This window comes from Colobus angolensis, unplaced genomic scaffold (genome assembly GCF_000951035.1).
Source record: "Colobus angolensis palliatus isolate OR3802 unplaced genomic scaffold, Cang.pa_1.0 Scaffold23, whole genome shotgun sequence".
Taxonomy (NCBI): domain Eukaryota; kingdom Metazoa; phylum Chordata; class Mammalia; order Primates; family Cercopithecidae; genus Colobus; species Colobus angolensis.
The window spans coordinates 17,930,492-17,942,355 of record NW_012115488.1 but is presented as its reverse complement, the minus strand read 5'-3'; the positions used below and the strand labels follow the sequence as shown (position 1 = coordinate 17,942,355).

The 11,864-nt window shown below is 39.8% G+C and overlaps 1 protein-coding gene across 1 annotated transcript; it reads left to right on the top strand.

Annotated features, from left to right (window-relative positions):
* The first annotated feature begins 4,069 nt into the window (after positions 1-4,069).
* Positions 4,070-4,803, top strand: LOC105513440 (39S ribosomal protein L34, mitochondrial-like). Its single transcript, XM_011944303.1, has one exon. It carries the CDS (start codon positions 4,080-4,082, stop codon positions 4,326-4,328), a length of 249 nt encoding a protein of 82 aa, XP_011799693.1. The 5' UTR covers positions 4,070-4,079; the 3' UTR covers positions 4,329-4,803.
* Positions 4,804-11,864: the final 7,061 nt, after the last annotated feature.

The window sequence follows — 11,864 nt, the reverse complement described above, 5'->3', positions numbered from 1 at the left end:
AAATTAACATATGCCAAATTGTATTGTTCTCCCAGTCTTTGATTAGACTTCCTTTAAAAGATATGTATTATATATAAATTTATGTACATAATATATACATTTGCTTTCTATATATGCAGTCAATATTTTTGCTTTTAAAAAAGTAAAGGAAAAAGCAAAGGAAAAGGGGCTTTGAATATTTTTTCTTCTTCACAGCAGCCAAACAATCCTAATTTTGCTCAAACTGCTCCTAGATCTCTTCAATGATTTCTTATAAAATTTTAAATATTTTTAGCAAATGTTCAGTATGTTGTTACATATACAAAAGATTTATAATTGTGTTCATATATGGTATTTATTTCTATTAATTATGGAAAAATATATACCACAAGATGAATCAATAATGGATATGTATATATATATAGACACACATCTTATAATCTGTATAAATCAATAATTTCCATAACTCATACAGCAACTTATTACATATTAACACTATAACATAACTGAGAAACCAGGAGCCTTTTTTTTTTTTATTGAGACAGGGTATCTTGCTCTGTCACCCATGGAGTGCAGTGGTGCCATCTCGGCTCCCTGGAACCTCTGCCTCCTGAGCCCAAGTGATTCTCCCACCTCAACCTCCCATGTAGCTGCCACCACAGCTGTGCGCCACTACAGCCAGCTATTTTTTTTCTTTTCTTCTCTTTTTTTTTTTTTTTTTTTTTTTTTTTTATAGAAACGGTGTTTAGCCATATTGCCCAGGCTGGTCTTGAACTCCTGGACTCAGGCTATCCTCCTGCCTCAGCCTCCCAAATTGCTGGGATTACAGGCATGAGCCACTATGTCCAGTCACAAGCAGATTTCTGTTTGAATACCTTTTTTTCTATCAGACTAGTTTTATTCACATTATGAAAAACAGATTAGGATGTGACTGAATAGTCAACTTGTTAATTACTCTCTGAACAAGATCTAAATGTGTCATTGTTATCTAAATAATGAATAAGTATGGGTGTGATTTCAATATCGAATAACCTGCCCTTGGCTTTTATTTCTTGAGAGATGAAATATCACTTCAATTCCTTTCGATCAGATGTGACATCTTCTGTACATTGATAGATGTATTATTGATATTCCTAGTCTTGATGTGACAAAGTATCTCTTTTATCTTTGATTAAAATGAATTATCACATTGCAACAGTTACTCTCCCAGTTGTCAGTTGCATAGCCGGCTTGCCACTCATTTACCACAACACTTTGGCTTTAAAAAGCATGTTCAGTGAATACACCCGTGTTTCTATACATGTAACTCAGCTTCCTTTCTCCTGAGATACCAGGCATATAAACTTCTAACCACTGCAGTGCCAGTCTATTGCTTTTGCCTGCCTGACTTCCTTTCCATGTGAGGTCACCACCCCCCAACTTTCCGTTCAAGAATCTCGCCTCATCCATTTTCAGTCCCTGTGATATGGGTGGTATTGATCTTAGCAGTCCTTCAATCACCCCCTCTAAGAATAAGCATGTGAATAAACCTGACCCGTGAGTTTGGTCCATGACCCAGCCACAGTGAATGGTTCAGGGTTAGGAACATAACCCAGTTGAGTGAATCAGAATCATTCCTTAGACTTTGTTGGTCTGAAAAAAATAAATAAATAAAAGTGTAAGTTAGACTACAAGTCGAATGCAAATCCTGCTGACCTGTTTTGATTCTTTGGATTCAGCTGTGCCTAAATCTGAAAAATCCACTCTTGGACCTTTCAATTATATAAGCCATTCAATTCCCTTTCTTTGTAAACAAATAAATTGAGAGGGATTTTCATTCATTCGCAAAAGACCCTTGATTCATATGGGATAAACTCCGGTGAAATAAATAAAATTAGAAATTCATCCACACAGTATAAATTATGGTAAAATAAATACATTTTAAGGCTGGGCACGGTGGCTTATGCCTGTAATCCCAGCACTTTGGGAGGCCAAGGCATGCAGATCACTTGAGGCCAGGAGTTCAAGACCAGCCTGGACAATACAGGGAGACCCTGTCTCTACAAAAAATACATAATTAGCCGGGTATGGTGGTACATGCCTATAATCCCAGCTATTCAGCAGGCTGAGGCAGGAGAATCACCTGAACCCAGGAGGCGGAGGTTGCAGGGAGCCAAGATCAAGCTGCTACACTCCAGTCCAGGTGACAAAGCAATAATTCATTTCAAAAAATAAAAAGATGACACAGATCACTACGGCTCACAGCCCGTTGTCCAATCTGGTCACTTGGCATTAAACTAACTCCAGGGAAGGTTGAGAAAATGGAGGAAAGCACATCCGTACTCACTGGGCAGCAGCAATCTGTATCAGTCTGGAGTCGCCAAAGAACCAATACGTCTTATACACACACATACACACACATATTTATTTTAAGGAATTGACTCACATGACTATGGTGGCTGGTAAATCTGAAAACCACAGACCAGCAGGTTGGAAACTCAGGCCTGAGTCGATACTGCAGTCTTGAAACAGAAAATCTTCTTTGGAAAACCTTAGTTTTCACTCTTAAGGCCTCAATTGATTAAATGAGACCAACCCAAATTACTTAGTCAACTGGTTGCAGACATTAAGCATATCTACAAAATACCTTCACAGCAGCACCTTGATTTGTGTTTGATTTAATAACTGTAAACTATAGCCTAGCCAAGTAGACACATAAAATTAACTATCTAACTAACTCTGCCCCAAATGAAATGCCCTTCTTTTCCATTATTTTTTTTTTTTTGCTTTAATATTGCTGTAGATATAAGTATCTCTGCTGTATGGTGGGAGATTATTGTCACGTCCTATTGCTGCACATATTCTATGTGTCTCCTCTCACAGCACCAAGCTAAATGTTTTTAACATTATAAAATTATTTCTCTGCTCATTAGGATGTTAATTCATTTCTGAAATCTTAGAAACTTTCAATGCCATGTTTTCAACTGCTTCCATTTATGTATTCACTAATTCATTCAATTAATATTTTTCAGTACCTACTGTAAGCTAGATATACCAAAGGTCATCTTCTCATGTCATAAATTTGCATCATCATATTGATAGGGAATAGCAACTGTAGTAACCATTTATTGTTTTGTAACAAATCATCCTAAAACTTAGAGACTGAAAGGAAGACCAACTTATTTCTTATGGTTTCTGTAGGTCAGGAATTTCAGAGCAGTTTCATTGGGTGGTTGGTTCTCTCTCAGGAACTTTCATTTGAAATGCAGGCAGATATTGGCTGGTGCTACAATCATTAGAAGTCTTGACTAGGACTGCAGGACTACTTTCAAGGTAGCTCACTCAATTGTCTGCAAGTTGGTGCTGTCTATCAGCAGGGCTTTCGTGGCTTTCCATGTGAACATCCTCTCAGGGCTGCCTGTGTGTGTTCTGAGAGCTGACTTTCTCTGGAGTAAGAGATCCAAAAGTCCAAGGCAAAAGCTTCAATGACTTCAAAAGCTTTTATGACCTATATTTGGAAGTCACACACAGTCACTTCCACTGCCTTCTATCGATCACACAGACCAGCTCTGAATCAATATGGAAAGAGGTGACACAACGGATGCATCCCAGCTCACGGTCACAGGGGCCATCTCGGAGGCCGATTACAGTAACTTATGTTAATCCTTTACTACAAATACCTTTTGTTTAGAGATCCAGCTGGCTCACCCTATTGAATATATGGTCCCATCATTCACATATTCAGGTCTGATTACATCACGAGCTGATGTTTTACTTAAATTTAGCATGGACCTAAAACTGCTACCTTAGGTGAGAGTAACATGAAAAAATTACACTTCTTTCCTCACTGGACTGGTAGCCCAGATATTCTCTGAAAAGGTTCAGCTGGAGGTCGTGTACACCAGACACAATGTACACACACACCAGTCATTTACCCAGCACCAAGCACACCATTCAGGGGCCCACCAACTCCTACACAAATAGAAGTTTCCTAACTTTGGTCACAGAAGCAATGCAGGTAAGAACTAAGTACTATTTGGGCATTACACTTAATAGAAAATAAAGAATTATGGGGGCGCCTCTGGGCTCCGGAATCGCCGGCGGCCGGGCCTGCGGGACCCATGGCTCTCTTGGCTGGATCCCTGTTGGGCCCCACGAGTAGGTCGGCAGCGTTGCTGGGTGGCAGGTGGCTCCAGCCCCGGGCCTGGCTGGGGTTCCCGGACGCCTGGGGCCTCCCCACCCCGCAGCAGCCCCGGGGCAAGACTCGTGGAAACGAGTATCAGCCGAGCAACATCAAACGGAAGACGCCGGCCGGCGTCCAGGTCATCCTTCGCCGAATGCTCAAGGGCCGCAAGTCGCTGAGCCATTGAGGATCGCGATGCTGTCGGCGGGACCCCCATAGAAGCATCGCCCTCATCTTGCCACCTTGCCTGGCGCTGTTTTTGCAGGGAGCTGGGGAGCAGGAACGCCTCGGACCTAAGTGCTCTCCATATTGTGGGGTTGAAGGCTGGATGGGAGCTTGCCAAGTCCCTTTTTAGGCTTTTTAATTAGGAAACATTTCGAACCTGCGCAACAGACCGAAGAACAGTACAACGAACCTCCTTGTACCCAGTACATAGCCCTGACTACCGACCACCTACAACCCGTCCCTGCCCCATCCTTGGTTCTTTTGAAGCTGATCTCAGGCATCGGATTATTTCTTCTATAAATATTTCTTGTATCTCAGAGAGAATGTATCTCTCCAAGATGAGAGCTCATTAAAACATAATTACAAAGCGTATCACATCCAAAGGAATTATCAATAATTTTGAAATATTGTTAAACGTGTAATAAATGTTCAAAGTTCAAAAAAAAAAAGAATTATGTAATATCGGCTTATTTCTATACCTTGATCTCTCTGAAATTTCCATCTTATTACATTAAAATATCTAGTAAGTTCATTCTTAAGAAAAGACATAAATAGTAACAATAACACTGTATTTATTTTATTGTAAAGGATGCATAATTAACATGCGACACAGAAGGTCACGGAAGCTCTTGGGAAGATTCTCATAGGTTGACAATTGCATGATGATAAAATGTGATAATTGCCATGATGGGCACAGCCAACTTTGGGCTGGGTAATGTCAGCAATATAGTTTCAGTTCTTATATCCATTAGCTGTAACAATAAAGCAGTTAGTTATATGCTAATTCCTATCTTTAATAAAGTGAAAAAATGCTTTGAATTTTTAAAAATCATAATTTAAATTCAAATAATTATTCTCTGTGTTCTCCTCCCAATTCTACAGGACTTCTCCTAAGTCCATTTACGTTTGGACCCCAATCCACAGACTGAGAATCTATTCAAGGTTTTATTAGGCCAGGTAGTTTGACTAATAGAGACACTAAAGGAGATGTTCAGAATAAACAACTAACAAAAATCTGAGTTAATTGGCCAAATAAATGTTTAAATGTTTTCAGAATTAAATGATCAATTCTTTTTTACTCAAAGGAAAATTTAATGAAGCTTTAATGATTCAATTAATGACAAATTATAACAAAATTTCTATAGACTTGTTTTCAAAATCCTGGTATACCACCAGGTTTATTAACATTGTCATCGCTTTTAAAAATATTAAAAATGTCATTACTTTTAAAAATATTAATATTAAGGGAGCAGTTAAACAATTAAAATAGGAATTCCAACTATCTCTTTGCAGATGATATCATTTTATACCTAGAAAACCCCATAGTTTCTGCCCAAAACCTCTTAGATCTGATAAACAACTTCAGCAAAGTGTGAGAATACAAAATCAATGTACAAAAATCATTAGCATTTCTATACCCCAGCAATGTCCAAGCTGACAGCCAAATCAAGAACACAATCCCATTCACAATAGTCACACACAAAAATAAAATACCTAGGAATGCAGCCAGCCAGGGAGGTGAAAGATCTCTACAACATTAAATAAAAATGCAGCTTGAAGAACTCAGATATGACACAAACAGATGGAAAAATATTCCGTGCTCATTGATAAGAAGAATCAATATTGTTAAAATGGCCAGGCTACCTGAAGCAATTTACAGATTCAGTGCTATTCCTATCAAACTACCAATGACATTTTTCACAAAATTAGAAAAATTTATTCTAAAATTCATATAGAACCAAAAAAGAGCCTGAATAGCTGAAGCAATGCTAAGGAAAAAGAACAAAGCTGGAGGAATCACACTACCTGAATTCAAATTACTATACTATGGGGCTGCAGTAACCAAAACAGCATGATATTGGTGCAAGAACAGACACATAAACCAATGAAACAGAATAGACATTCCAGGAATAAGACTGCACACCTATAACTATCTGATCTTTGACAAAGTCAACAAAAACAAGCAATGGGGAAAGGACCCCCTATTCAATAAATGGTGCTGGGATAACTGGCTAGCCACATGCAGAAGATTGAAAGTAGACCCCTTCCTCTCACCACATACAAAAATCAACTCAAGATGGATTAAAGACTTAAATGTGAAACCTAAAACTATAAAAACCCTAGAGGAAAACATAGGAAATGTCACTCTGAACATAAACCCTGGCAAAGATTTCATGACAAAGACTTGAAAAGCTATTGCAACAAAAACAAAAATTGACACATGGGACCTATTAAACATAAGAGCTTCTGCACAGCCAAAGAAATTATTAGCAGAGTAAACAGACAACCTATGGAATGGGAGAAAATATTTGCAAACTATGGATCTCGCAAAGGTCTAATACCAGAATCTCTAAGAAACTTAAGTAAATCAATAAGCAATAAACAATCCCATTACAAATGGGCAAAGGACATAAATAGACACTTCTCAAAAGAAGACATACATGTGGTCAACAAGCATACAAAAAGATGCTAAACATCACTAATCATCAGAGAAATGCAAATAAAAACCACAATGAGATACCATCTCATACCACTCAGAATGGCTATTAATAAAAAGTCAAAAAATAACAGATGCTGGTGAGCTTGCAGAGAAAAGGGAACACTTATACACAGCTGGTGAAAATGTAAATTAGTTCAGTCGCTGTGGAAGGCAGTTTGGAGATTTCTCAAAGAACGTAGAACTACCATTTGACCCAGCAATCCTATTACTGGATACATACCCAAAGGAATGTAAATCATTCTACTATAAAGACACATGCACACAATAAGCCCCAGGGTGTTAACTGCAGCACTATTCACAATAACAAAGTCATGGAACCAACCTAAATGTCGATCAGCGATGGACTGGATAAAAAATATTTGGTACATAAAAAGGCAAAGCAAAATAGTGGAGTAGAAAGCTCCATTGATCATGTTCCCTGCAAGGACATCAAGTTAACAACAATCCATGCAGAAAAACACACTCAGAACTAAATATCAAGTGAGCACTCACAGAATCAAGTTGTAACTTCATGTTTCTGAAAGGGGCACTGTAGAGAGCAAAAAGCAGCACTAATCACTGACCCCCACCAACCACCCGCAGCAGCAGAGTGGTGTGAAGAGCATCTCTGGGTACTAGGGGAAAGAGAACACAGCAATCATGAGGAATTGAACTCAGTGCTGTCTTGTTATAGTAGAAAGGAAAACCAACCAAACTCAGCTGATGCCCACCCACAGATGGAGCATTTAAACCAGCCCTAGCCATAGGGAAATCATCCATCCCAGTGGTCTGAATTTGAGTAGCTGCAAACCTCACCCCTGAGCATTATTTGTTTCTGAGGGAACTTGAAAGACAGTGTAGGCCATAAGTACATGCAACTATTAGGCAAGTCCTACTGCTGAATTAGGCCCAGAGACAGCGGACTGGGGGCTCATATGACTACTGAGACATTAGCTGGGGAAGTCAAGGGATTCCTGGTGTCACCCCTCCTCTAACCCCAGGCTGCACAGCTCATGGCTCCAAAAAAGACCCATTTCTTCTACATGAGGAGAAGAGAGGCAAGAGTAGGGAAGAATACGTCTTATATCTAGGGTACGAGCCCAGCCACTGCAGGATAGAGCCCTGGCCAGAGTTATGAGGTCCTTGTTTCAGGCCCTAGCTCCCAGACATTTCTAGACACACTCTGGGCCAAATGGAAACCTGCTGCCTTGAAGGAAGGATTCAGTCCTACCACTATTCATCACCTACTAACTGAAATGCCCGTGGGCCCTGAATAATCAGCAGCGATATCCAGGTGCTACATCGAGGACCTCGGGTGAACCTCTGAGACTAGACGGGCTTCAGGTGAGACTCAGCACATAACCAGCTGTGGTCGCTAGGACCAAAAACTCCTTCTCCTTGAGGAAAGCAGAGGGAAAAGTAAAGGGACTTTGTTTTGCACCTTAGATAACCACAGTTGCAGAAGGGCAGAGTACCAAGTGGGCTCTAGGGGTACTCAATTCCTGGACTTGACTCTTGGATGACATTTCTGAACCTGCCCTTGGCCATAGGGGAATCCATTGCCCTGAAGAGTGAGTCCCAGGACAGGCAGCCTTCATGACAAGCTAACTTAAAAGACCTTGGGCCTTAATAGACCATTAGTGGTAGTCTGGCAGTATTCCTCATGGCCTGGATTGGCAGTGGCTCTGGGGTGAGGCTCCTCTGCCTTTGGAAACGAGAGGGAAGAGTGGAAAGGACTGTATCAAGTGCTTTTAAGTTCCAGCTAAGCCACTATGCAATAGAACACCAGGTAAACTTCTAAAGTTTTTGACTCTAGATGCTGACTCCTAAATGCCACTTCAGGGTTCAGCTGGGACTGGGGGACCTCACTGCCCTGAAAGAAAGGACATCGGCCTGGATGGCTTCACCACCTGCTGATTAAAGAGCCCCAGGGCATTAAGCAAATATAGGCAGTAGCAAGGGAGTAGGTACAGCAGGCCTTGGGGAAAACACAGCTCTGTGCTGGCTTCAGTTCTCACCCAGTGCTGTCATAGTGGTGGTGGCTACAGGAATGCTTGTGTCATGCTGCACCCAGCTTTAGGTGGCTCAGAACAGAGAGAGAGACTCTGTATGTTTGGGAGAAAGTAAGGAAAAGGAGAAAGTAAGGAAAGAGAGAAAGAGACTGCCTGGTAATCCAGAGTATTCTCCCAGATCTCGTTCAAGACCATCCAGATGGCACCTCTACAAGTCTGCAATAACCACGGTGTTATTGGACTTGAGGTGTGCCCTACAGCTGATATCACAACATCCAAGTCCTTTCAAAAATCTGAAAAGCTTTCCAAAGAAGGATGGCTATAAATAAACCAAGACAGCGAAGACAAAAATAGAGGCCTAACCCTTCAATGCTCAGACACTGAGGAACATCTACTAGCATCAACACCATTCAGGAAAACATGACCTCACCAAACGAACTGAAAAAGGCACCAGGGACCAATCTCAGGAAAACAGAAATAGGTAACATTTCCAAAATATCTGTATTAAGGAAACTCAAATAAATTCAAGATAACACAGAGAAAGAACTCAAAAAACAAAATTTTTTGAAACAGAGGCTTGCTCTGTCACCCAGGCTGGAGTACAGTGGCATGATCTCAGCTCACTGCAACCTCCACCTCCCAGGTTCAAGTGATTTTCCTGCCTCTGCCTCCCAAGTAACTGGGATTACAAGTGCATGCCACCACGCCCAGATAACTTTTGTATTTTTTAGTAGAGACAGGGTTTTGTCAAGCTGGACAGGCTGATCTTGAACTCCTGACGTCAAGTGATCTGCCTGCCTTGGCCTCCTAAAGTGCTGGGATTACATGCATGAGCTACTGCACCCACCAGGAATTCAAATTTCTATCAGATAAATGTAACAATCATACTGAAATAATTAAAAAGAATCAAGGAGGAATTCGGGAGCTGAAAAATGCAGTTGACATACTGAAGAATGCATCAGAGTCCTTTAATAGCACAACTGACCAAGTAGAAGAAAGATTTAGTGAGCTCTAAAACGGGCTATTTGAAACTACATAGGCAGAGGAGACAAAAGTAAAAAGAGGCCAGGCACAGTGGCTCACGTCTGTAATTCCAGCACTTTTGGAGGCCAAAGTGGGCAGATCACAAGATCAAGAGATCGAGACCATCCTGGCCAACATGGTGAGATCCCATCTCTACTAAAAATACAAAAATTAGCTGGGTATAGTAGCGTGTGCCTGTAGTTCCAGCTACTCGGGAGGCTGAGGCAGGAGAATCACTTGAACTCGGGAGGCAGAGGTTGCAGTGAGCTGAGATAGTGCCACTGTACTCCAGCCTGGCAACAGAGCAAGATTCCATCAAAAAAAATAAATACATAAAAAACAATGAAGTACTAGAAAATAGCCTCAAAGTGGCAAATCTAAGAGTTTTTGTCCTTAAAGAGAAGGTAGAGAAAGAGATAGGGGTAGAAAATTTATTTAAAGGGATAACAGCAGAGAACTTCCAAAACCTAAAGAAAGATATCAATATCCAAATACAAGAAGATTGTAGAATACAAAGCAGATTTAATCCAAAGAAGACTACCTCAAGGCATTTAATAACCAAACTCCCAAAAGTCAAGGATAAAGAAAGGATTCTAAAAGCAGCAACAGAAAAGAAACAAACAATATACAATGGGGCTCCAGTCCAGTTCATAAGGCAGCAGACTTTTTGGTGGAAATATTACAGGCCAAGAAAGAGTGGCATAGCATATTTAAAGTGCCAAAGGAAAAAGCATTTACCCTAGAATAGTATATCCAGCAAAAACATCCTTCAAACATGAAAGAAAAATAAAGACTTTTCCAGACAAAAAAAAAAAAAATGCTGAAAGATTTAATCAATACCAGACCTGTCCTACCAGACCTGTCCTACCAGACCTGTCCTACAAGAAATGCTAAATGAAGTACTTCAATCAGAAAGAAAAGGACATTAATGAGCAACAAATAATCACCTGAAGGTACAAAACTCAGTGGTAATAGTAAGAACACAGAAACATACAGAATTTTTTTTTATTATACTTTAAGTTCTGGGATACATGTGTAGAAGGTGCAGGTTTGTTACATAGACATACATGTGCCATGGTGGTTTGCTGCACCCATCAACACATCATCTACATTAGGTATTTCTCCTAATGTTATTCATCCCCTTGCCCCCTACCCCCTGACAGACCCCAGTGTGTGATATTCCCCTCCCTGCGCCCATATGTTTTCATTGTTCAGGTCCCACTTATGAGTGAGAACATGCAATGTTTGGTTTTCTGTTCCTGTGTTAGTTTGCTGAGAATGATGGTTTCCAGTTTCATCCATGTCTCTGCAAAGTACATGAACTCATCCTTTTTTGTGTCTGCATAGTATTCCATGGTGTTTATGTGCCACATTTTCTTTATCCAGTCTAACTTTGATGGGTATTTGGGTTGGTTACAAGTCTTTGCTATTGTGAATAGTACTGCAATAAACATATATGTGCATGTATCTTTATAGTAGAATGACTTATAATCCTTTGGGTACATACTCAGTAATGGGATCGCTGGGTCAAATGATATTTCTAGTTCTAGATCCTTGAGGAATCACTATGCTGTCTTCCACAATGGTTAAGCTAATTTACACTCCCACCAATAGTGTAAAAGTGTTCCTATTTTCCCACATTCTCTCCAGCATCTGTTGTTTCCTGACTTTTTTTTTCTCATTTAAAAAAACTCTTTATTTGATAATTTCTAGAAAAAAAAAAGAAATATATATAAAATGTATTTCCTTGCTTTTTATTGTAAAATAAAATTTTATGTATTTTTTAATCTTGTTATTCTATTTACTGAATTCCTATTACACTTAGTGAGTAACAATTTGGCTCTTATTTTAGACAAACCACATCTTCTCATTAAAAAATCTCTTTATTTGATAATTTTTTTTTTTTTTTTTCATTTTGATCCTGACTTTTTAATGATTGCCATTCTAACTGGCATGAGATGGTATCTCATTGTGGTTTTAATTT

What these genes read in the sequence shown, in the direction of transcription:
- LOC105513440 (XM_011944303.1), top strand. Translation starts at nt 4,080, where the DNA reads ATGGCTCTCTTGGCTGGATCCCTGTTGGGCCCCACGAGTAGGTCGGCA.